This window comes from Stegostoma tigrinum, chromosome 1 (genome assembly GCF_030684315.1).
Source record: "Stegostoma tigrinum isolate sSteTig4 chromosome 1, sSteTig4.hap1, whole genome shotgun sequence".
Lineage (NCBI taxonomy): Eukaryota > Metazoa > Chordata > Chondrichthyes > Orectolobiformes > Stegostomatidae > Stegostoma > Stegostoma tigrinum.
The window spans coordinates 140,738,968-140,764,900 of record NC_081354.1 but is presented as its reverse complement, the minus strand read 5'-3'; the positions used below and the strand labels follow the sequence as shown (position 1 = coordinate 140,764,900).

At 40.0% G+C, this 25,933-nt stretch overlaps 1 protein-coding gene across 1 annotated transcript in view; it reads left to right on the top strand.

The window, feature by feature from the left end:
* Positions 1-18,177, top strand: part of golph3a (golgi phosphoprotein 3a) — a 64,319-nt gene extending 46,142 nt beyond the window's left edge. Inside the window, exon 4 of the mRNA XM_048530495.2 lies at positions 15,695-18,177. Coding sequence (XP_048386452.1) covers positions 15,695-16,119 — 425 coding nt within the window. The 3' untranslated portion in view covers positions 16,120-18,177. The remainder of the gene's footprint in view (positions 1-15,694) is intronic.
* The last annotated feature ends 7,756 nt before the right edge of the window (positions 18,178-25,933 follow it).

The window sequence follows — 25,933 nt, the reverse complement described above, 5'->3', positions numbered from 1 at the left end:
GACGTTACCCTTAGGGATTCTTGCTCTGATATCCTGGGGATAAAATGGTAAGGTCCAACAAGCATAACGAGTTTCCTTTTGTGACTCCAATTGATGGCGGCTTCAGTTTCACTAGGGGCTGTTGGTGTTGCATTGTCAAATGTATCCCTTTTTGAAAAGGGCTGCTGCTACTCAGCTTAACATTCAGCTTTTTTTTCTTACAATTGCATAGAGAATGTGGTCTGGAACTCAGTTACCCTGCTGGAATCGCAAATCAAACATGAGTGAGCAGGTCATGGCCGAGTAAATGTCACTTGATAGTGCTGTCAGTGATGTGTTGAGACTAGACAGATGGAACAGATGGGATCAGATTTGTCAAGTTTTCTATGGACAGGAAAAACTGGGCAGTTTTCGGTAATGATGGAACCTAATATTGTAGCTATACTCAAGCAGCATGGCTAAGGGTGCAGCTACTTCTACAAGACTTCATTTGGGCTGTTGTCAAGACTCGTGGCAATTGCTATATCCAATGTCTTCAGTTGTATCCTGATAAAATGAGAGGTGAATTGAATTGTCTGAAGGCTAGAACCCATTATGCTGGGGATCTTGGAGGAGGCAGAGATGGACTAATCACTTGCTATTTCTACACAGATTATAGCAAATGCTTTTGTTTTGGATTTTGCACTGATGTGCTGGACACCCACATAATTAAGTAGAGTATTTTTGTAGAGACCCCTCCTCTTTGTTTGAAAGTCGACAGACAAAAGACATGGCAAGCCTGTTTACTTTCTAATTAGTCATGGATCGTTTATCACCATCTGTAGCTTGCTGCTATAATCTTACATTGTAGCTTCACTCTGTTAACCTTTTTTTTGGATATACCTTGTGCTACTCCTGACATGCTCTCTTACAATTGTCATTGAACTAGGTTGGGTCCCCATCCCTGATAGTAATGTTGAGTAGCAACATGCTGAGTTGAAACTGATTGTGGTTGAATATGTTTTAGCTTCTGATGATCCACAGTGCTCAGATACGCCAGGATCAGTTTTGACACCATAGTATTTAGAGTGGTGATAATGCTAGACAGCACATGGTAGGTCTCAGTAGAGTGAAGATGAGATTGCCATTCACAATGGTGCTGTAATTGTTGCTCTTATGAATACTGAGAGGCCTAGATGCATTAGCAGTCGGTGCACTAGTAAGATCATTGTCAGAAGTTTGATTTTCTAATTACTTGTGTTGTTCCAGTGTTGCGTATTTAGCTTTGAAAAGTGTGAAAAGGTTACAGATCTGAAATTTTGATTTTATATTTCTGTCTCAAATGTTGCTGGACTTAATGAGTCTTTCCAACATTTACTGTTTGTGTCTGCCTGACCTGGTTAGAACTTGATATCAGTGATAATGAGTTAGCACCTTTTCTGATGAAGGGTCTAGGCCCGAAACATCAGCTTTTGTGCTCCTAAGATGCTGCTTGGCCTGCTGTGTTCATCCAGCCCCACACTTTGTTATCCTGGTTAGAATTTGACTTTTGTTTTGAGGGCTTTGCCTGTTTAGAGGGCAGTGATATATTATGGCCTTTCATCTAATTATTCATGTGCAAATGACCCTTCTTTCTCACTACTCTCCTCCTATTTAAGGAAGGCTTAATTAATAGTACACTATCAATAGTGTACTGCACTGTCCAACTGTATCCACATGGTGTCAGCATAAGTCAGTTTTTATAAACATAACACCACGTGGAGCTGGAGGAACAGAGCAGGTCAGGCAGTATCAGAGGAGCAACAAAGCTGACATTTTGGGTCAGGACCCTTCTTAATTCACCTCTCATTATTCAGAAGAAGGGTCCAACTCGAAATGTTAGCTTTGCTGCTCCTCTGCTGCCAGACCTGCTCTGTTCCTCCAGCTCCACACTGTTATCTCTGCCTCCAGCATCGGCAGTTCTTACTATCTGTTTTTATAAAATTCAGATATTCAAATTGTGACCTCATTGTTCACCAGGAGAGCTGAAATGCATTACAATTACAAATTGGACTTGTGTAATCTGTTTTCAAAATGGATATAGCTTTACATTATTTAAATGCACTTTTATTTCTCTGTAAATTAGGCATGCTGATTACCCTTTTTAACACTACTATCGTCTCATCCTCCTCTCCAGCATAGGTGCTGTCAGCAGACTATACTACTCAGATGCCATCTCCAATTTTATTTAGGATAACTATATTTGCATCCTGGTTTAGACTTAAACTTGTTGCACAGAAGGTCCTTTATTGTTTCCTACTGCTTTTGGCTTCCAGATTCTCTGCTGAAATGTACTGAAGATACTGTGCTGAATGTGTGGAACCAGCAGTATAATGGACATAACATTTGAGCTGTACAAGATATTCATGTATCTTTTTGAGCAGTGACACATATTGCAAACTCTATGAAATGCATTCCAGTGGCTTTCGCAGTGCACTGATCAATACAGGCAAAATTTTATGGATTAATTGTTTTGTGATCAGTTGTGCGTAATTATGTTTTAGAGCCAGCTGACTTTAGGAAAGTCAATAATTGATAGCAGTCTGCATTATGTATAATCGTCTATGTTAGTATTCTAAAATACTGTTGAGGTTGGTTGGCTTGCTGAGCTGATTTGTTGTTGCACAGATGTTTTGTTACCATGCTGGGTAACGTCATCAGTGCGGCCTCCGATTGAAGCGTTGGTGTGTTGTCCTGCCTGGCGCTTAAACTCTGGGGTCCGTTGAGCTGGATTGCCTTACTTCTGGTTTTCTTTCATTTCCTTCCTTTACATCAGTCAAGCAGGAAGGAAACTAACAACTTATCAGGGAGTCAGAGAAAATGAGTGAGATTCTTAATGAATACTTTGCTTCAGTATTCACTGAGGAGAGGGACATGACTGGTGTTGAGTTTAGGGATAGATGTTTGATTACTCTAGGTCAAGTCAGCATAAGGAATGGGAAGTGTTGAGTATTCTAAAAGGCTTTAGGGTGGACATATCCCCAGGTCCGGATGGGATCTATCCCAGGTACGGGAAGCAAGAGTGGAAATAGCTGGGGTCTTAACAGATATCTTGGCAGCATCCTTGAGCACAGGTGAGGTCCCAGAGGACTGGAGAAATGCTAATGTCCCCTTGTTTAAGAAGGGTAGCAAGGATAATCCAGGAAATTATAGACCGGTGAGCCTGACATCAGTGGTGGGGAAGCTGCTGGAGAAGATACTGAGGGAAAGGATCTATTTACATTTGGAAGAAAATGGGCTTATTCGTGATAGGCAGGCAGCGTGGTTTTGTGCAGGGAAGGTCATGTTTTACCAACTTAATAGAATTCTTTGAGGACTTGACAAAGTTGATTAATGAGGCAAGGGCTGTAGATGTCATATACATGGACTTCAGTAAGGTGTTTGATAAAGTTCCCCATGGTAGGCTGATGGAGAAAATGAAATCGCATGGGGTCCTGGGCGTACTAACTAGATAGAAAACTAGCTAGGCAACAGGAGACAGAGTTGTAGTGGAAAGGAGTTTCTCAAAATGAAGAACTGTGACCGGTGGTGTTCCACAGGGATCTGTGTTGGGACCACTGTTGTTTGTGATATACATAAATGATCTGGAGGAAGCTATGGATGGTCTGATTAGCAAGTCTGCAGATGACACTAAGATTGGTGGAGGAGCAGATAGTGAAGGGGACTGTCTGAGAATGCAGCAGAATATTGATAGATTGGAGAGTTGGACAGAAATGGCAGATGGAGTTCAGTCCAGGCGAATGCAAGCTGGTGGATTTTGGAAGATCCAATGGAAAACCCTGGGGAGAATTACACGAGAGAGATCTGGGTGTTCAGGTCCATTGTACCCTGAAGATGGCAATGCAGTTGGATAGAGTGGTCAAGAAAGCATACGGCATGCTTCATTCTTTGGACAGGGTATTGAATACAAGAGTTGGCAGGTCATGTTACAGTTGTATAGGACTTTGGTTCAACCAAGTTTGGAATACTGCGTACAGCTCTGGTTGCCTCATTACCAAAAGGATGTGCATGCTTTGGAGGGGGTGCAGATGAGGTTCACCAGGATGTTGCCTGGTATGGAGGGCACCAGCTATGAAGAGAGGTTGAGTAGATTAGGATTATTTACATTTGAAAGACGGAGGTTCAGGGGGGGATCTGATTGAGGGCTACAAAATCATGAGAGGTATAGACTGGGTGGATAGCAAGAAGCTTCTCTCTCCACCACCACCACCACCACCACCCCCCCCAAAAAAGAGTAGGGGATTCAGTTACAAGCGGTCGTGATTGCAAGGTGAGAGGGGAAAAGTTTATGGGAGATATGTGTGGAAAGTTCTTTAAGCAGAGGGTGGTGGGTGCCTGGAATGCGTTGCCAGTGGAGGTGTTAGAGGTGGCATGATAGCGTCATTTGTGATGTATCTAGAGAGATACATGAATGGGCAGGGAGCAGAAGGATACAGATCCTTGGAAAGTAGGCAACAGGTTTAGATAGAGGATCTGGATCGGCGCAGGCTTGGAGGGCCGAAGGGCCTGTTCCTGTGCTGTAATTTTCTTTGTTCTTTGTTCCAAGGGTACATGAACACCAACTGACTATAATGCTCACTCATCTCAATCCACATGGATAAGGAGAACCGCCAGTTCGACTGGGACAAGCTAAGCAGAGACAGGCACTGGAATTCCGAGAAGCCAGGCACTCCACAAGGAAAGCCGTTAACAAATGCATAGAACTCGACCCCACACACACTCTCTACTACACAGGAAATCCAGAACTGAGGCAATCCAGCTCAACAGACTGCAGACTTTAAAAACCAGGCAGGAAAACACACTGACGCTTCGTCAGAGGCTACACTGATGACGTTACCCAGCATGGTAACAAAACGTCTGCGGAATGGCAAACCAGTTCAGCAAGCCAACCAACCTGAACATCCACAACCCGAGCTACAAATCTACTCCAAAACCTAAAATACTCTTGCTTGATGAAATCATCTTTGCACTTTAAGTATGCAAAATTGCTTCTTGGGAAGTTCTAAAAGGCAAATTTGAAGTTTGATTTTCTGTTTTATGTTAATTTATCAATTGCAAGGAAAAATATTCTGCCCAACTCACCTGAGGCATTGATCAGTAGTCAACTGAGGGCATCCTAGTAATATTCTGTGCTGGTCTGATTGCTTCCCTCGCCTTGCTGCCTGTAATTGTCAACAGTTTTGAAGTAGGATTTCATGAAAACAACTCTCCCTACACTCCTCCCCCCTTGAAGAAGGGTCGAGACCCGAAACGTCAGCTTTCTTGCTCCTTTGCAGTTGTGTTCATCCAGCCCTACACCTTGTTGTTTCAGATTCTCCAGCATTGGCAGTTCATACTATCTCTACCTACATTTAGCTGTTCTGTTGCTCGAAAGTAATTTCTAATTATGCAAGGTTAATTTCACCACTTAGAGTCAGAGGTATACAGCACAGAAACAAACCCTTTGGCCCAACTCTTCCATGCCAACCGTTTACCTAAGTAAACCTAGTCCCCTTTGCCAGCATTTAGCTCATTCCCTCTAAACCCTTCCTAATCAAATACCTATCTGGATGCCTTTTAAATGTTGAAACTGTACCAGCCACCACTTGCTCTGGTTGTGCATTCCATACACACACCACCCACTGCGTGAAGAATTAGCCTGTATGGTCCATTTTTAAATCTCTCTCCACTCACCCTAAACCTGTGCCCTCTAGTTTTGGAGCCCCCCCCCCAAAAAAAAACCTGGGACAAGACCTTGTCTATTTATCTTGTCTAAGCCCTTCATGATTTTATAAACCTCTATAAGGCCATCCCTCCACCTCCGAAGCTCCAGGGAAAATAGCCCCAGCCTATTTAGCCTCTTCCTATTGCTCAAACCCTCCAACCCTGGTTAACATCCTTGTAAATCTTTTCTGAACTCTTTCAAGTTTTACAACATCCTTCGTACAGCAGGGAGACCAGAATTGAATGCAGTAATTCAATTGCAGCCTAACCAATGTCCTGTACAGCTGCCTCATGACCTCCTAACTTCTACGCTCAATGCACTGACCAATAAAGGCAAGCGTGCCAAATGCCTCTGCTAGTTTTGTTCTTGTTTTTAAGACTGACTAGAGATTAAGATGAGTTTGTGCAGAGATGTACCAGCATGAATGCTTTACTATGGACTGTTTAATGCCAGATAATTGCATTGTTAAAGAAATGTTGGATGAATATTGAAGCAGAAGAGGAAGAAACAACTGTAAGAATAAAGAAATGGTCTGGTTTGGATTACTTCAGTAATAGAACTTACAGATATGACCAGCTAAGTGGCTTCCCTTCTTGCTGTAAATTTGTGGTTTTATCTGAATGATCCTCAATGTCAGCCACAGCTTCAAATACTATGGGAGAAAGAAAACCAGCAGGTGCTACAGCATTTATGGAGAGGAAAGTAAAGGTAACAGAATCCAATTATGCTTCTCCAGAAGAGCTGGAGTCTTGAGATCTGAAGGTGCATCTTTGAAAATGCCATGTTACCTACTTTTGCATCTCTTTCATTCACCGCAAATGCTGCTAGATCTGAGTTTTCGCAGCTCTTTATTTCTCATCTCCAGCATCCACAGTATTTTGTTTTTATCATCACCTTTGAAGCTCCCCTCAAAGTTGCCCAGCTGTGTGATGAACGTTTATTGCTAACCCTGGGATAGTAAGAATTGCCGATGCTGGCGTCAGAGATCCTATATTGCTGCATCATTAGCCTGTGTTCCTTGTGTGTCCTAAAGAATGCCGTGATTCTCCAAGAAGGTGTAACATCTCTACAACAGAACTGCTGTGCTTCAGTCCAGGACAGGAAATTAATGTGGAGTTGTCGATGTTCATATACTGTCAGCAAATCACTTTTTAAAACAACTGAAAATGTGGTACAACAGCATGGTAAATTGATATGCTAATATGTGCTACTAAGCAGTTTGCATTTAAACTCTGGCAACTGTCTGTGTGGAGTTTGCACATTCAGTGTCTGTGTGGGTTTCGTCTGGATGTGCAGACTAGGTGGAATTGTCATGCTAAATTGCCCACAGTATTGAGGGATGTGTAGATTAGATGGGTTATAGGGGGTGGGTCTGAGTGGTACGCTGTGAGGATCAGTGTGGACTTGTTGGGCTGAAGGCCCTGTTTCCACACTGTAGGGATTCTGATTCTATGATCTAAACCTCATTGACTGATCTGAATCATGACACACAGGTGCTGCTATGAAGAGTGTGAGAAGGCATACCAGGAGCAGCACAAGGCATAGCAAAAAAAAAAGCTTCAACTTGATAATGCAACAACATAGGACGAATGTGCCAATAATATAAGCAGCAAGTGATAGACAGCTAAGCAATTCCACAGTGGATCAGATCTAAGTCCTGTTGTCCTGCCACGTCTAGTTGTGACTGTTGGTAGACAGTTAAGCAACTTAGTGGAGGAAGAGACTCTTCACAAACATTCCTGACCTCCATAACAGGTGAACCCAGCACGCCAGTGCAAAGGATGAGCATTTGCAACAATCTTTAGCCAAAAGTACCAAGTGGATAATCCTCCTTGGCCTCCAGAGGTCCCCAGCATCAAAAATGCCAGTCTTTAGTCTATTTCGATTCACTTCATGTGATTTCATGAAACTGTTGGAGGCACAGGATGCTGCAAAAGCTATTGGTCCATTCAGCATTCCTGGAATAGTACTGAAGACTTGTGCTCCAGAGCTTGTCATGTCCCTAGTCTAGTTCCAGTACAACTACAACACTGAATCTACACGTACACATAAAATTTTCCAGCTAGCTTCTGTACTCAAAAAGTAGGACAAATTCAACCAATCAATTATCACCGAGCAATCTACTCTCCTCAGAACCATAGGGCCTGTTGCTATGCTATGTGACCCTACGATCCACCATGTCTGTGCTATGTCTATACCATTGGTAAAGTGATGGAAGTGTCATCAACAGTGCTGTCAAACTGCACTTGCTCAGCAATAATCTGTTCACTGGCACTCCATTTGGATTCTGCAGGTCTTGGTCTTATTACAGTCTTGGTCCAAACATGGACAGAAGAACTGAATTCCAGAAGTGAGGGGAGAACAACTGTCCTTGGTCAAATGTAGCCTTGAATGTCAAGTGTGGCATTAAGGAGCTCTAGCAAAACTGGAGTCACTGGGAATGGAGAGGAATGCTCTCCAATGCCTGGAGTCAAACCTGGCACAAAAGGCGAATGTGGTAGTTGGTGATCATCTAAGTATCAGGATTTTTCTGCAGGAGCTCCTTCAGGGTAACGTCTTCGGCCCAACCATCTTTAGCTACTTTACTGATATCATAAAGCATTTCCAGAACAATATTGAGAGGTTAAGCCAGTGGGCAGAAATTTGGCATTTGGAATATAATGCGGGAGTTATGAGATTTTGCACTTTGACGTGCAAGATAGAGGAGCTGAATACTATTTGATTGGTGAAAGATTGCAGAAAGTTTCACAGGAATTTGGGAGCCCTTGTCCATGAATCTCAAACCTAGCACCCAGGTTCAGTGGGGGGGGGGGGGGGGGAAGAAAATAGAATATTAACCTTTATTTCAAAAGGCATAGAGTATGAATATAGGGAGAATTTGATAAAACTGCACAATGCATTATTTGACCACTGCTGGAATACTGTGAACAATTTTGCCCTCCTTAACCAAGGAAAGATAAACTGGCATTGGGAGGCTGATATCAGGTGTGGAGGAACTATTATAAGAGGTTGAATGGGTAGAGCCTGTGTCACTGAAGTTTAGAAGAATGAGGGTGTGGTCTTGTTGAGACATAGATGTTAGTTATGCTTGACAGGGGACATCCTGAGGGGTTGTTTACCCCTTGTAGGTGAGTCTAGGACCAGACCTCATACCATTATAGTCAGGGTATAAACAACAGGGATCAAAAATTCTGCTGAGCATAGTGAATGTATGGAATTCTTTACCGCAGGGGGCTTTAGAGGCTGGTTTATTTGTCTACAACAAATATAAGGTATTGAATAAATCATTTTAGTTCAAGCTTATCTATTCAGAATATTTGTTATGTATGAGACTTCTTTTAAAATATTGTTTGCTGTTTGACCTCTGAACACCAACTAAACTGTGCTTCACGTGATCTGGATGAATAAAATCATCATTCTTTATTGATCTACACAGAATATTCTTCCTCTTCCTTTTCTGACTGCATCCAGTTAAATAGTTCTGTGGTTTCCACTCTGCTTGGAAGTCCATTGTGTTTTATTGATGTTAAATTTACAGATGTTGATTGTAAAATTATTTCTTGTTAATTTGAGCATGTGTATCATTGTGTAACTCCTGAAACTTAATAGTAATCTGGATTGACATTTTTCACAGCATATTCTGTCAAAACAAAGGATTCCGAGGTCAGCTTTCAAATGCCCTCTTTTTAGGCTGACGGGCTCAAGGTCTTTCCTCATGAGGCTGCATTTGGTTTGGGGCTTTTCCCTGTACTTCCTCCAGCACTTAAGTATCTCCTTTCTTTCTCGATGTGTGGTCTGACCAGAATTCCTAGTGCAACAGAGAGAGTGTTCTGGAGAAACACAGCAAATCTCGCAGCATCTATTGAGGAAAAAACAGTGTTAACATTTTGACTCCAGTGACCCTTGATCAGAATTCCTTGTGGGCTTCTGCAATTTAAATCTAACGTTGGCAAGTAAAACTGAAGAGTGTAGTGTTGTGATAAGAGCTTCCATTATTCTTGGTAAAGTTTGATTCAGTGCTGCTGCTGTTATCTATAGTTGTCTGAAAGTTGTTTGCTTTAGAAAGTAAAAGTCTTCAACTTGTATGATATTACCAAGTGCTATCTTGAAAGTATTTTGCTTTTTGACAACTTTGTATTCTAAAGGGTTGTGAAAATTTGAATAGCTACGGAAATACTGTGGATTCCTTTTTTATTATAAGGTAGGACAGAGTGCTCTGGTACGTCTTTTGATAAACGCTAGAAATCACATTATTGTTTGAACATGTTTACAGGAAGTTTTGTGTCTTCCACTAACTGCTCAGACACATGCCAGAGTTTATGGCTGTAAGGACTTTTGGATATTTTGATATTTTGGGAGATGAGCCGTACAATTCAGCCTCTGCCTTTCTGAGAAACCTTCCTGAAGATTCCATGTGAGATCTCAAAGACTTCTGGACACCTCTTCCTGAACAAATTGCACCTGAAGAGATCCCAGGGACAGTCCCATGTCCAGTGATGCACAAATGTAGAAAATAAGAGCAGGAATAAGGCGTTCAGCCGTTTTGATCCTGTTCTGCCATTAAATATGTTCAAGGCTAATCATCTCATTCTGTGCTGTTCCTGCTTTCTCCCAATACTCTTTGATCTCTCTTTAGCCCTAAGAATAAGGTTTAAGACAATAGGGGAAAGATTTAAAGGGGACCTGAGAGGCAACATTTTCACGTAGAGGGTGGTGCATATATGGAATGAGCTGTCAGAGGAAGTGGTGAAGGTGGGTACTATTATAACATTTGAAAGGCATCTAGATGAGTACCTGAATAGGAAAGGTTCAGATGTGTGGCAAATGGGACTACATTACTTTCGGATATGTAGTTGGCATGGAGGAGTTGGACTCAAGGGTCTGTTTCTGCTGTATACCTCAATGACACTGAACTATATCTAACTCCTCCTTGCAAACATTCAGTGGTTTGGCCTCCACTATTTTCTGTTAGAGAATTTCACAGGCTTACCACTTTGGATGAAGAAATTTCTCGTCTGAGATACATAACTATATATGCAAAATCACCAGACTGAATACCACTCAAAATTTTAAATGTTATCCTTTTGGTCTCCAAGAATTACAACTAGAGGGTTTGAGTTATAGAGAGAGGCTGAGTGGGCAGGGCCTTTTTTCCCCCCCGGACTATTGGAGGCTGAAGGGAGACCTTACAAAGACTTGTAGGCTCGGGAAGGGCATGGATAGGATGAATAGTCCAAATTGTTTTTTTCCAGGATGGGGGAGCCTAAACTAGAGGGCATAGGTTTAAGGTGAGAGGGAAAAGGTTTAAAACCTGAGGGGAAACTTTTTCATATGGGTTGTGAATGTATGGAATGGGCTGTTAAGAGGAAGTGGTGGAGACAAGTACAATCATAACACTTAAAAGGAATCTGAATGGGTATATTCCCTCTAGTTTTTAATTCCCCATCCCTGGGGAAAAGACTCTGTACATTCATCTTATCTATGCCCCTCACGATTTTATTCACCTCAAAAGGTCACCCCTCATTCTCCTACATTCCAAAGAATAAAGCCCTATCCTGGCCAACCTCTGTCTAAACTCAGGACTACTAGTCCTGGCAGCAACCTCATAAATCTTTGCACATTTTCCAGTTTAACTATGACTTTCCTGTAACAGCGTGACCAAAACTGTACACAATACTTCAAGTGCGGCCTCACCAACAGCTTATACAAGGTAAAATAATAATTCAACTCTATACTCCTGCCGTGATGGATGAACATCAGCATGTCCAATGCCTTCATTACCATCCTGTCCATCTGTGATGCTGCTTTCAACAAACTATGTACTTTTACTCCGAGATCCCTCTCTTCCACAGTACTGCTCAGGACCTTACCATTTACCGTACAAGTCCAAATAAAAACGAAAAGGACTGCAGATGTTGTAAATTAGGAACACTAACAAAATTGTTGGAAAAGCTCAGCAGGTCTGGCAGCATTTGTGAAGGAAAAAGAGTTAATGTTTTGGGTCCAGTGATCCTTCCTCCAGAACTGTACAAATCCAACCTGGTTTGACTTTTCAAAGTGCAACATCTCAAACTCACCTGTATCGAATTGTATTTGTCAGTCCTCAGCCCACCTCCCCATTTGATCAAGACTCCTGTAATTTTTGATAACCTCCTTTTGCTATCAACGATACCTCCTAAATTTGTACCATCTGCAAACTTACTAATCATGCCTTGCACCATTCACAATCCCGATCACTTATGGAAACATGTTGTGACTTTTAGCTTGAAACCAATTTAATACTTCATTTGTGCTCCTGAGATGCTGCTGGGCCTGCTGTGTTCATCCAGCCTCACATTTTATTATCTTGGATTCTCCAGCATCTGCAGTTCCCGTTATCACTAATACTTCATTTGTCTGGCCAGACTGCCCAATTCACTTTGTCGTTGTGTATCTTAATTTCCTGTTCATTATCTTGGCTACATGACTCATTGACTGTTTGATCCCATATGCCATTTTATAAGATGAGTAAAGCAAGCATTTGATTTGGAAAATGGAGGCCATATCCTAATGTAAGTATGCTATCTCTTAAGAGTTGTTGACTTTTATAAGTACTTTTAATCAACCTGTTTGCACACCTCCAGGGCAAGTGGAACTTAAACCCAAATCTTCTGGGTCAGCAGTAGGCACATAACCATTGCACCACTGAGACCTTGAGATTGACATATATGCTAAGTATGGGCCCGATAATTGAAGCTGGGAAAATTGAGTTTTCTTAAAACCAGTTCAACTTGTATACCACAATCTCCAGATCCTATGAAGTGGAAATTTCAGCTTAAGTGGAAATCTTCTCCTTAATTTAGCAAGTGTTAATAAAAAAGCAGTTTGACAAGATTTATTGCACACAAACTGCAGAAAATGAATGTGGAAAAGATCTCTTTCTGCTTGAGGCTGCTTTTTTTTTTGGAAGGGGTGCTGTATTTCAGTTTTCGCTTGGAGAATTTGATCTTGATTTGTATTCTTGAAAGGCTCTGCTTTGTATTTACGCTGTTGGACTGGAGTAAATGTTACTTAGTAAAGCGTGTACAAATTTGCGAAAATCCCACTCTGGGAGTTTGCACATTCTCCCCATGTCTGCGTGGGTTTCCTCTGGGTGCTTCGGTTTCCTCCCACAGTCCAAAGATGTGTAGACTAGGTGGATTGGCCATGCTAAATTGCCTGTTGTGTTCAGGGATGTGAGGTTTATAGGGGGATGGGTCTGGGTGGGATGCTGCGAGGGGTGGTGTGGACTTGTTGGGCCGAAGGGCCTGTTTCCACACTGTAGGCAATTTAATCTTAAAAAAAGCTTTGTGGGTAAAGTTGTGCCCTGGTAGCATGACTTGTATATTGCAAATAACCTACACATTTTATGGTGAGACTGCTTTGCATGGTCAAATGTTTAATCTAGGGATTGTTGATGCAGCTTACACTGTTGAATATAATAATTGTTGAGTCAAAATATGGAAATATTGAAAATTATTCAATCTTTGGGTAACAAACTAAACTTCTGGTTTAAATAAGATGCACAACTTGATGGTGTGGGAACCATTGCCCTTTTTTGGCTTGTATACTGTCTTGGTTGGTTGGTGTTCATCAGGTACTTTGTGTAAAGGCATTCACACAAGTATGCATAGCTGCTATTCACAATGGGGTCTGTAGTAACAAGTATTCCTTTCCTCATTTTGGTGTTTCATCAAGACCTAATGACCTGTATCTCAAGTACAGGCATCGACATTAAAAACAAGTTAAAGGTGTTTTGAATCAATAATGTGACATTTTTATTAGTTAAATGTTTCGTGTAATCTGCTAAGTTGTGACTGTTGGGTTTGTATATATAAAAAAAACAGATTCATGAAATAAAAGAATGAGATTTGGCGGAAATGGCCTTTCCTATACTGACATTCATCTACTCTCCTTGATCTTGCTTAATCCCAGAATCCTTACTGTGGAAGCAGGCTGTTTGGCCCATTGAATCCACACTGACCTTCCAAGGAGTATCCCACCCAAACTCCTATCGCAACCCTGTAACTCTACATATCCCATGGCTAACCTACCTAATTTGCACATCCCAGGACACCATAGGCAATTTAACATGGCCAGTTCACCTAACCTGCACATATTTGGACTGTGGGTGGAAACCCATACAGGCATGGGGAGAATGTGCAAACTCCACACAAACAGTAGCTCAAGGATTAAATTGAATCTGGGTGCCTGGCACTGAGGCTGTACTGCTAGCCACATGCCATCCCCCAATGTTTGTTATTATTCTGGACTAATAATAATCTTGGATTGCTTCTCTGTCGGTGCCACTAAAATGCGTGAGTGAAATTGGTTGGTTGCCTTGCTGATTTTTTTTTTTGTTTGTTTGTTTATTTGTGTCCCACCTTGCAAGTAAGTTGGCCTTCACCTGCCACCCTTTCCATTATAACTCGAGCAGCAATAGGCAGCAATAAACTAATGAACTGTGGTATCTCTATTTGTTAGAACTACAGCACCCTCCACCTCAAGTATGAGGTTTTTCCCAGTACTGTTTTAAAAATGGATAGTAGCTTTGTATGGTGTGCTTCGTTGCTTCAAGCTTTGAAGATTGAGAATTTTTGAGAATTATCTTTTCAGGACTCTTATCATCTACAGGTAAAGTTTGTTAGTGGAAATACCAAAATATTAAGCAGATTTCCATTGCACCTCGTTAGTTTGAATTTCTTGAACACAGCTTTTAATTTTGTACCTATATTTTTGTTAATGGTGAAGTGAGTGTATGATATATTTGTATATTTATGCTGGTGAATGGCCCACTTTTCCACTTTCTTTTTCAGGTCGAAATGTGGAATAATGCAGCTAGTTCCAAAAATAAAACTTTCTCCAACCTGTATGTGACTATGACCACAGGGTGGCACCCCACTGCATCTATATGTATTTTTTTCCCCCATTGTTTGTACAAACTGACATCTCTTGGCGAGGAAACTCCCTTTATTAATAGGGATAGATTTCACACTCAGTCCCATGAGTTGAAAGGCATGGCATTATTTCACTGTATAACCCAAGGTTCTGTACAATGATTGTGTGAACAAGGAGCAGGAGTTCTTCAGATATGCTCCACTATTAAACAGATTAATGCTGACCTGATAGTAGTATAACCTCAAATCCACAATCCTCCCCTGCCCTGCTAACCTTTTACCCACTTGCTTAACAAGTATCTATTCACCTCAGCCTTGAAAAAAAATTATCCAAGGACTCGATGTCCACTACTTTTTTTCAGGAAGAGTTCCAAAGATTCATTATCTGAGAGAAAGGTGAAAAGAAAAGTACCTAATTTGTTTCAGATGGGCAATCCCTGATTTTTAAACAGTGATCCCTAGTTCTAGGGCGTCCCACAGGAAGAAACCCTCTCCATGTCCAAATCTCTCAGGATCTTGTGTCTTCAATCAGTGATTCTTCCAAACTTCCTAGCCTATTCCATCCAACCTTTCCTCATATGCAGTGTTCCCTTTACACTCCCCACGCAGCCCCGATGATGCTCTGTGCATGGTGGTAGGCCTTGACCAATATTTCGGAAGTTGCTGTGACACCTGGGCCTTGGGAGACCCACGCAGCCAGTAGAAAATTAAGTGGGACAGTGATCATAAGACAACCCAGTCTTTTCAATGTTATTTAGGGAAACCTTCTCTGAATTACTTCTAATCTATATGCATATTTGAAGCATTTGTTATCTAATTTGAAGATACTCAGTTGAGAGAGTAATTTCTCTGCTCAATGTTAATATATTCCTCTATTTCTTTAGTTATTTTCTAAACATTGACATATTAAGCGTTTTTTCCTAGTGTTTGAATTCTTGGTCCTCTGGCATTCAGATTTATAGCAATGATCATGTCACACAAATTTGAACTTCAAGTTTTGTTTATTCTAACTCATTTATATATAAACCTGGTATATATTAATTATGTATTTTTCTTTTGTTTTTTCTTGCACCCTAAGGTGAAACATGGAATCCATTAAAACTACACTATCAATTGCGAAATGTCCGTGAACGATTGGCGAAAAACTTGGTGGAGAAAGGTGTACTGACTACAGAGAAGCAGAACTTCCTGCTATTCGACATGACCACTCATCCACTTACCAACAATGTCATCAAACAGCGTCTCATCAAAAAAGTGCAGGAAGCTGTGCTAGATAAGTGGGTAAATGACCCTCACCGAATGGACAAACGCCTTCTTGCTCTCATTTACTTAGCCCATGCCTCAGATGTACTGGAAAATGCTTTTGCCCCGCTCTTGGATGAACATTATGACTTGGCCATGAAAAGAGTGCGACAATTACTGGACTTGGATCCTGAAGTTGAATCTATGAAGCCTAATACAAATGAATTGCTCTGGGCTGTAGTGGCAGCCTTTACTAAGTAAAATATATTGAATTGTGTGAAGTATATTCTTTTTCCTGTTTTACCTTTTCCATATTATTCATGTCCTCCTAAAACGATTTTTTTTCTCCACTAAATTTGTCGTTTTCTTTTCAAGCTGCTAGAGGCTTTGCTTCCAATTAATCCAGGAAGATCATAAATGGCCGATGAAACACCACATTTAGTACAGCCAAAGAAATACAGTAAACTTTGTTTTGTGGCCTGTCTGGTTCTCGACCCACGTGCATTTAAGTGATTGTGTCAAAAGAAGAGAAAATGCAATTTATTCCTGATTAAATTCATAATCAGCCTACCAAGATATTTTGCCTGTCAGCAATTTTGTGTGATAGGATTGGAAAAGATTGGTAGATCTGATAACTGATCAATTATGTAATTTATCTGGACTGTAAATGGCATTGCTATTTACAAATTTACATTTTTAATAAGTCTACTGCAGTATAAAATGTTAAATATCTGCCTTTGTACTGCAGTATTTTTTGCTCCAGTTTAAATGTTAATATTGTTATAAAGGTGAGATGTAAGATAAAAATGTCTAGTGTTTTGTTTCCACCCCATCCCATCATACTTTTAAAACCAGTTGCCTAAATTTAGGAGGCCAGCACACACTACATTATAGAAGTTTAAGTAAAGTGTTGCTATATTGTTATCCACAGTGTGTCATCAGCTGTAAAATATCATCAGAAGTATTCATTGTGATGACAGGAGTGAAACTATTGAGCTACTGTGGCAGTACTGCTCACAGTGGACATTGGAAAATAGATCTTCCCATGCAAATTAATAAAACCAGAAGACCTTTAAAACTTGCAAGCACCTGCTAAATTATCACACATGATCATGGAATAGAATTATTTTTATTCTGGTTCAAGTCTCCAAGAGTAAGTACATAATCACAATTTAGTTGCAATTCCTACCTTCGAGACATTCTCATCTGAGAAGAGATGGAGTGCAGTCACTTCTGTCTTTTTGAACCTTACCCTGTAACAGAAGAATAACAGTTTCTTTAAAGTTTGAAGATTTCTGTTAGTTTTTGTAAGTTTATATGTTTTTGTTACATATATACTTTTTTGTAAGGCATCTCTGTTTTTAAATTATTACATCAGCTTAGTTGGCAGATGGTGCCTTCTAACAATGGTCCATTAATTCACATTTTTAAATGGAAGCATTTCTGGGATAGCCAACATTCCAGTACATTATGTATATAGTTCGACGTATATATTTATCTACTCCATCCTAGTTTTTTGCAAGACACAATGAATTCTACACCTGACCTCATCTGTGCTTAGCCACTGATTTATGTTGGAAAGGGGCTTCTGTAAAGCATGTGCAAAATTCTTGTATGTGATTTTGATGTATGTGGAAAAGTACGTACTAGCACGTACTTTGACCTACGCGTAGCCTTTTATTATGTTAATCAATGTACAGTAAAAGTTGGTTCTATGTCATTGTAAAGAATATATTTCATGTCAAAGAACACTTGTGACTGGCAAGCTGAGTGCAATTTTTTTCATTTCTCTGTTCTTTGTACACTGAAAAAGGATGTGAAATCACAACTTTTTTGTTTGCGCAAGTATTACTAACATTTGATTCGTGTCCAGCTTTAAAAACATTCTTTTATAGGCATGGCATGTGAATTCTTTGTAGCAATGAATGTCACTGTAATTATTAAGGGTATTCTTTTTGACGAATAGCAAATATTCCAATAATGGCACAGATTTTATTAGTTTTATATAAAACTTTGATTTTAGCTTATCATCTTAAACAATTATTGCCTTTTTTAACCCATGAGCTTTTTCCTTTATTTGCTTCACTGCTGCTGGTTTCACCAGATGTGTATATATAACAGAGATGATTACAAATACAGTGATTCAAGAAATACTACATATTAATGATGGGGCTGACAGGTGTTTGGAAATTATTTTTGTTTAAATATTCAAAGCAAAAATGCTAGATGGTGTAGAACTGTAGACTTAAAAATAAAGGGATCCCTGATCTGTATACTAGCTTTTTACCTTTCAGTTAATAAACAATGATTTTAAAAGTGCCTGAACTAGAGCACATCATTTATTCATTCTCTTAAGTAGTATTTATAGTGCTGGTTACTGCTTTGATATCAAGGAATGAAGCATTATGCAGCAGCTCTGATTGAATCTGAGATCTCTAGCATTAAGATCTAAGTTTTGAGATTGGAATGATCTTCTCTGTTCTTAACGCTAACTCTGATAATGAAGCCTGCTGTCATATTGTTGGCTTATTATGGTACATTAATGATTGTGTAGAAAGCAGGGACACCTGTAATCTTGTAAATTTGGACATGGTGAAGACATGTTCTTTGAAACATAGGTTTAAAAGGCACAACTCTATCATTTAGAGAGAATGATGTGTCCCTGAATTGTGCCTTTAGTCTGGTCTGACTGAAATGTAACTACTTTCCTCAAAATCATCATATTTTTTTAAAAAATGAGTTCATCTTCATTTAGTTGTAACTGCATTTTCTTACTTGTTCTACGTTTCTACTTCATAACTTTTCTTTCATGCAGTCTGAAAGGAAATTCCAGCCCTCTTAGTAACAAAAGGAGCCTTTTTGAATGGTGGTATTTAAAATGTTTTCCTGTGAACATTTTGAACAATGCTTATAACTATTTTACTTTTTGGTCATCATAGTATTCTGTGCAGATGCCCTGCAGCTCCCTAGTATGAAGCTGTGTTCACCAAGATGATAAATATTTATGTTTATAATCTGTAGAGACTTGCAGTATTAATTATCTTAATTTGTTATTGATATTTTAGACTGAGTAAAATTATAATACTGATTTTGATATAGTAGTAGAACACATATGGGTTACTTCAGTTAAGTTGTCTTTTAAAAATAATAGATAAAATATAAATGCTCATCTTTTTAAGAGACTCCCTTGTATTTTTAGTTTTGTTTATTTTTGCATTGCAAAATACCAAAAGATGTATATCGTCAGGGAGAAATCCAGTCAGAACTGTAATTTCAAACACAAAGCTGAGCAATGAGGAAACACGACTCAGCCAACAAATTGCTTGAAAATGTTCCCGGTAATTGTTCCTGCCCTATAAAATGAGACCATTAGGCATAGGAGCAAAAACTTGGCTGTTCAGCCCTTTGAGTCTGCTCTACCATTCACTAGTGGCTGATAATTTTCTCAAACCTCTTCTCACTTCTCTTCATTTTGCAACCTTTGACAATCAAGAACCTATCTGTCTCTGTCTTAAACATACTTAGTGACCCAGACACCACAGCATTCTGTGGCAATGAATTCCAAAGAATCACCGCTCGCTCTTTCTTTGGCTGAAGAAGATTCTCCTCCTCTATTCTAAAGGGTCTTCCCTTTTACTCTAAGGCTGTGCCCTCGGGCCCTTGTCTGTCCTGCTAACGGAAGCATCTTCCCAACATCATCTCTATCCAGGCCTTTCAGTATTCTGTAAACTTCAGTTAGATTCACCACCGCCCCCCCCACCCCAATCCTTCTAAAATCTGCTGAGTATACACCCAGTGTCCTCAAAACATTCCTCATATTAACTTTTTAATCCTGAGATTATTCTCATGAACTTCCTCTTGGCCCGGTCCAAGGCCAATACATCCTTCCTGAGATATAGGGCCCAAAATTATATAATATTCTAAACATAATCTGACCAGAGCCTTTTAAAATCTCAGAAGTCTAGTCGTCTTGAAATAAATGCTAACATTGTATTTGCCTTCCTAACTACAAACTAAACCTGCATGTTTACCTTAAGAAAATCCAGGACAAGGACTCCCAAGTCCCTTTGCACTGCGGATATCTGAATTATCTCCCCACTTTTTAAAAAAAACTAGCCTATGCTTCCTCTCTTCTACCAAAATACATGACCTTACTTTCTCCCTATGTTGTACTCCATCTGCCAGTTCTTTGCCCACTTTCTCAAACTGTTTTAAATCCTTCTGCAGTTTCCTTGCCGCCTCAGTACTACTGTCTTTCCCCCCCACCTATCTTTGTATCACCTGCAAATGTGGCCAGAATGCCCTCTGTTCCTTCACTTGATCATTAATGTATGAAATAAAAAGTTGTGGTCCCAACATTGACCCTAGTAGAACTCCACCAGTCACTGGCTGCCATCCTGAGAAGTCGCCCTTTTTGCCCACTCTGCTTTCTGCCAATCTTCTATCCATGCTAGTACCTTGCCTCTAACACCATGGGCTCTTACATTACTCGGCGTTCTCCTGTGTGGCACCTTGTCAAAGGCCTTCTGGAAGTCCATGTAGATAACCTCCCTTGGCTCTCCTTGATGAAACTATGCTGACTTTGCTCTATTTTACAATGCACTTCAAGTATTCAGAAAGTTCATTCTTTACACTGGACTCAAATCTTAATGATGACAGAGGTCAGGCTAATCAGCCTGTAATTTCCTGACTTTTACCTCACTCCCTTAAACAAGGTGGGGTTACATGAGTGAATTTCTGGTCCTCTGAGGCCCTCCCTGACTGCAGTGATTCCTGAAAGATCACCACTAAAGCCTCTACTATCTCTTCAGCTGTCTCCTTCAGAACTCTTGGGGTGTAATCCGTATGGTCCAGGGGCCTTTCTTCCCTGTCCTTGGCTTCCCACTAATTTACTTCAGACTAGACTTGTGTGTAAAGCCAGACACCCTCAAGCAAAGGAATGATGCCAGCAAAATAAAATACAATTCCAGAAATCACTGGTAAACACCTTTCTTAGCAAGTTGCACGCATCTGCAATTTCATGAAAACCTGTGTCCCTCCAGTCCCCTTTCTGCACTCGTCTGTATATTGTGCTGCCTTTCAACTTTCTCTTTCAGAGCGTGTCACTTCTGCATCTACCCGTGTGTTGTTTGACTTTGCTATTCAGTCAGTGTGTACATTCCTACTGACCCCATGAACTACCTCTCTACCAATGGAACCCTGCTTGTTGCAGCTGATGACAAAGTAGTTTTTTAAATCTTTAAATTGATTCAACAGAGCAGGGCAAAGCAATGATACAGCTTGGTGAGAAACCAGCTAAATTCCTCCTCAAATTTCCTGAGAATTTGCATATATTCCTGTGTCTAGGTGTCTCAGAATAAATACATCAGCATCTGAGTTGTAGACTTTCTGGCTGATGCATCATATATAAATGCTGATACTGTTGGTGTACTCTGCAGGTGCTTACCGCTTCATTGAATTGAAAGCTTTCCGTGTTTGATGGGAGGGTGTGTTGTTTAGCCCACAAATGATGTCATTATAGAGGTTTATGATGAATGGATTAGTTTCAAATGCCTCAAAGCAAGGTTTGCTGTTTGTGTTCTGCCAAAGTACATGTGACAGCATTTCATAAATGATTTGCAAATCTTACCATATGTGTATTCAAACCGAACAAAATGAGATACTACGTCTTGAATTACAGTATATAGAACATGCCTTTCAAAAACAAAAGCAAATTCCCATTTAATAGAGCAATACTGAAGCAGATCTGTTAGCCTGTGTGAATGTTAGTTTATCCTTTTCTGATCGTGATACTGCTATCAATATAAGAGAACCACAGAAAACAAGAACAGATGTAGGCCATTTAAACCCTTCAAGCCTGCTCTGCCATTCATTATGGTCATTGCTAATCAGCCAATTTGGTACCTTTTGTTCTTTCTTTTGTCGTATATCCTCTGATTTTTGGAGCCCTAAGAACTATAGTTATCTCCTCCTTGAAGAGCCTAAATGTTTTGGCCTTAACCATTTTCTGTGGTAGTGAATTTCACAGGCTCATCACTGTCTGGATGAATGAATTCCTCCTCAGTCCTACATGGCCTGTTTGACATCCTTAGACCGAGACCACTGGCTCTGTACCCCTCAGTCATTGTGAACATGCACACACTTTGTGTAGCTCTGTTAGAACTCTAGAGGTTTCTGAGATTCTCTTCATCTAAGCTTCAGTGGATATATTACGAACCAATCTGGCCTCTTGTTATACGTCTGACCTGCCATCTGAGGACTGAGTTTGGTCAGTCTTTGCCATCCAGAGCCAGAGCATCTTTCCTCTGAAGAGACCAAAACTGCACATAATACTCCAGGTGTAGTCTCACCAAGTCCTACACAACTGCAGCACGACATCCCTGCTCCTGTAACCAATTGCACTCACTACTAAGGTCAACATTTGTCTCCTGCACCGGTTGCACTTGCATGCTTGCTTTTAGTGACTGGTGTACAAGGGCACAGAGGTCTCATTGCATCTCCCGCTTTGTTGATCTGTTGCCATTTTGAATTAACTGCCTTCTGCCCTAACTACCAAAGAGGAAAATTTCATAATCTGCATTTATACTGCATCTACAATACATTTGTCTATTCAGTTAACTTGTCTGAATCGCACATGCATTGTTGCTATATCCTTGTAGTTCACCCTCCCATCCTGCTTTCTGCAAACTTGGACATCTCACATTTAATTCTCTTATCTAGCATTTTCTGACTATAGATATCAGGAAGTGTAAGATTGCATGTGTGAACTGCCTTTTATCTTTAATGTTTGTGCTTTTTAAACTGAGTTAAACACCAAAAATTAACCACTTACAGGGGACTGCAAAACTTCATAAATTTAAAATGATAATTCTTGATTTTTGTACAGAGGATGATCAGAGGTCAGCGGATGTTTGTAAACGTTTCTAAATTTCCAGGTAAAAATAATGGATGCACGAGAATCCAATATGTATTAATATTGTCTAAATAGAAATTGATTAGTCTTGATGTAACTGAAAATTTACCTCATTCCTACTGTTTGTGTCTATACTCTGAGACAAAAGTCAACTTTGTCAGCAGTGTTTGTTTTCTGCTTTTAGGTTGAGTGTGATGTTTTCCTTGGTACTTGCCAGATACATATGATTACTAATATGCTTCTTTACCCAACTGAGCATGTTTTTGTAGGAAATTTTAATTTAATGTATATCTGGCTAATATTTTGTATATGTATAACGCCCATGATGTTTGTGCTGAGTTTTATTGAGCCAGAGAGGCCTAAAATGCTTTAATGTAAGAGTTTCAAAATCCACTGTCCTGATTTTCCAGGTAAGCCAACAGCTGCACCATTAGCAACAAATAGTGCCAAAGCACTCTGATCAGTCATTTTCCTGGATTGTTCTGAATTTGGCATGATGACCTATATCCTGGGCATCGTCTTCCATGTATACCATTTGTTTCTGGCTTCCCTGAATGAGGGAAGGACTTGATTGAGGTCACCCCTTGATACTGCCCGTTCCTGCTTGGTGTTGGTGCTGTTGCATATGTGATTCTGAGCGTGCAGCTTTTGTGCAAACGGACTCGGCCACATAAGGACCGCAGCACCACGGTCGGGTGATTAAGGGAATTTGGGTGTGATGAGGGTTTCGGGATTTTCTGTTGATGTGGGTCATAGTGCAATGCTCCACAGTGGCTAACCCCTCAGGCCCAAGATTGGGTCTGGTATAAGCAGGGAGATATTTGGTAGGACTGAGGGGGGGGGAAAAAAGAGAAAATCTCTGAAGACAAAGGGCAGGTTTTGAGGAATGTGAGGTTTAAGGAGGCCTGGGGAACAGGCCTAGAGAGAGGAAGGTCAAATCTGAAGAGAGAGGCAGGAAGTGATTTAATTATTTGATTTGACTTCCTCTGCTTCATTTAGCCCCTGTTCATGTGGCAGAAATTCTTCGTGTTTTCCCACAGTGTAGGTCAGTCTGCTCTTGTACAAGTTGAGAACTCTTTCAGGTTGAAAACGCAATCAATCTTGTGTCTTCTCTGGTTTTAGAGGCATAATTTTGTTTTTATATTTTAATGAACATGTAAATTATCCTTTAGTGGCTTAATCTTCCGCATACAGGCTCACTTCTGGGGTAAGGTAGGTCCATATTAACTGTTTCTTACCACCTCTCTGGCTTTATGAATGTTTAAGTTGAATTATTTTATTACTGTACTCTTCTAAGCTTTCAGTGTTTTTTCATCATTTCTGAAGACTTTGCTGTGCCAAATTTATTTACAAAGTTATGATGGAAATTTATTAAACTATGCATGTAAATTTCATTGTAACTTGTTACTTCAAATTTACAAGTTTTACACATTTCAGTTTAATTAGATTTTGCGTCATCAATATTTCACTTCATTAGGCAGATTTGAATATTTCCAGGACTGTATTATGAATTCCATTGACTTCATGAAAGTTAATAGGTTAAATTACTCAAGATTACAAGATGACAAAGCCCCAGCTCAATGATTTAGATCATGATCGGTTAGAGAACCAGGATCCTGTGTTTTAATGTGTGGATTTCAGCACATGCGTGTTTGCAACAATGTCAGCCTGATTGACTCTCCTAAATTTGTTTCTGTATAATTCTTTGGTCATTCTGGGGTGAATTCTTTGCAGACAGAAAGAACGTACGCACAGTTACAACTCAACAAAATAGGGAACAGCCACTTGCAGGTTTATTTCAAGGGCAGTCCCTTTGATCAATCTGATTCAAACTGCCTGGTTTAAATTTTAAACAAAAGCCAGGCAATTAACTGTCAATCATAATTTTAATCAGGCCATTCTCCATGGCAACTCTTCTACCAATCAGAATCTACTTAACTGATCTGTGCCTGCCTTCTGTGCGATAGAAATGTTGTTTTCCCAAGTGGTAAGCTGGTGAATTGCCCTGATGAGTGTGCATCAAAAAACTCAAACAAAAATCTTTTTAGTGTTGGATTTGGCTTTAGGCATTAAATTGTTTGTTTGCCAACACAGTCTTAAGATTAATTCTGTGCAGCACTTTGGCTTTTTCAAGCAAAGGTTACAAAAATAAATTAATTTTGTTTCATGTAGATCAAATGTAGTGATTCAAACAAAAATTAAATGATTTCTATTTTCCCACAGGACCCTCTTGAAATGTTAGTTAGAGTTTGTAGATAATTCTTGCAATGTCATGAGATAAAAACTATGATGGTTCAATTCAATTGTGTGTGTGTTTTGTATGAGAATGTAGGTTTATATGGCATATCAAACAATGGCTGCTATTCTTGACCGTTAGATTCAACTCCTTTTTCACTTAAAATATGAAAAAATCAAAGTTTCATATTTTTTTTACAATTTTTAAATATAAATTGCTATCTTTTGGGGAAAATAATATGTAGATTACTCATGACCCAAATTTGTGTCCTAATTATGTTCAAATTTATTATTATTATTATTATTGTTACTCAAATTGGCAGTGCTAGACAATTTAATCCAGAGACCTGGGTAGTGCTTTAGGGCCTGGGTTTGATTTTTGCCATGGTGGACTTTGAAATTAACAAAGTTTAATGGTCATGGAACAATTGTTAATTGTCAGGAAAACCCACTGGTTTATTCCTTAGGGAAGGAACCTGCTACCCTGACCCAGTATGCCCTAAATGTGACTTCAGACCATGGACAATGTGATTTGATACTTACTACCCTTTGGATCAACTAGGGATGGACAATAAATGCTGGTCAAGCCAGTGCTGTGCATATCCTGTGCATGAAGAAAAAAACGCTGACATTCAGGTGTTGCAGTTATTGCACATTGTGAAGAAGCTGTGAGTCACTTTTTTACAATCTCGTAGATAATTGATGTTTATAGTGCAGGAGGTGGGCAGTTGGTCCATCAGGCATGGTGGCATAATGGTTAGCGCACCACTGCCTCAGCATCAGGGACCAGAACTCAGTTTCACCTTTTGGGTGGCTATATGCATTGACACATTGTTCCCATTACCTGTGTGGGATTCTGCTTGTTCTTGTTGCCTCCCAGAGGCTAAAGATGTGCAGGTTTTGGTGGCTTAGCCATGCAAAATGTGT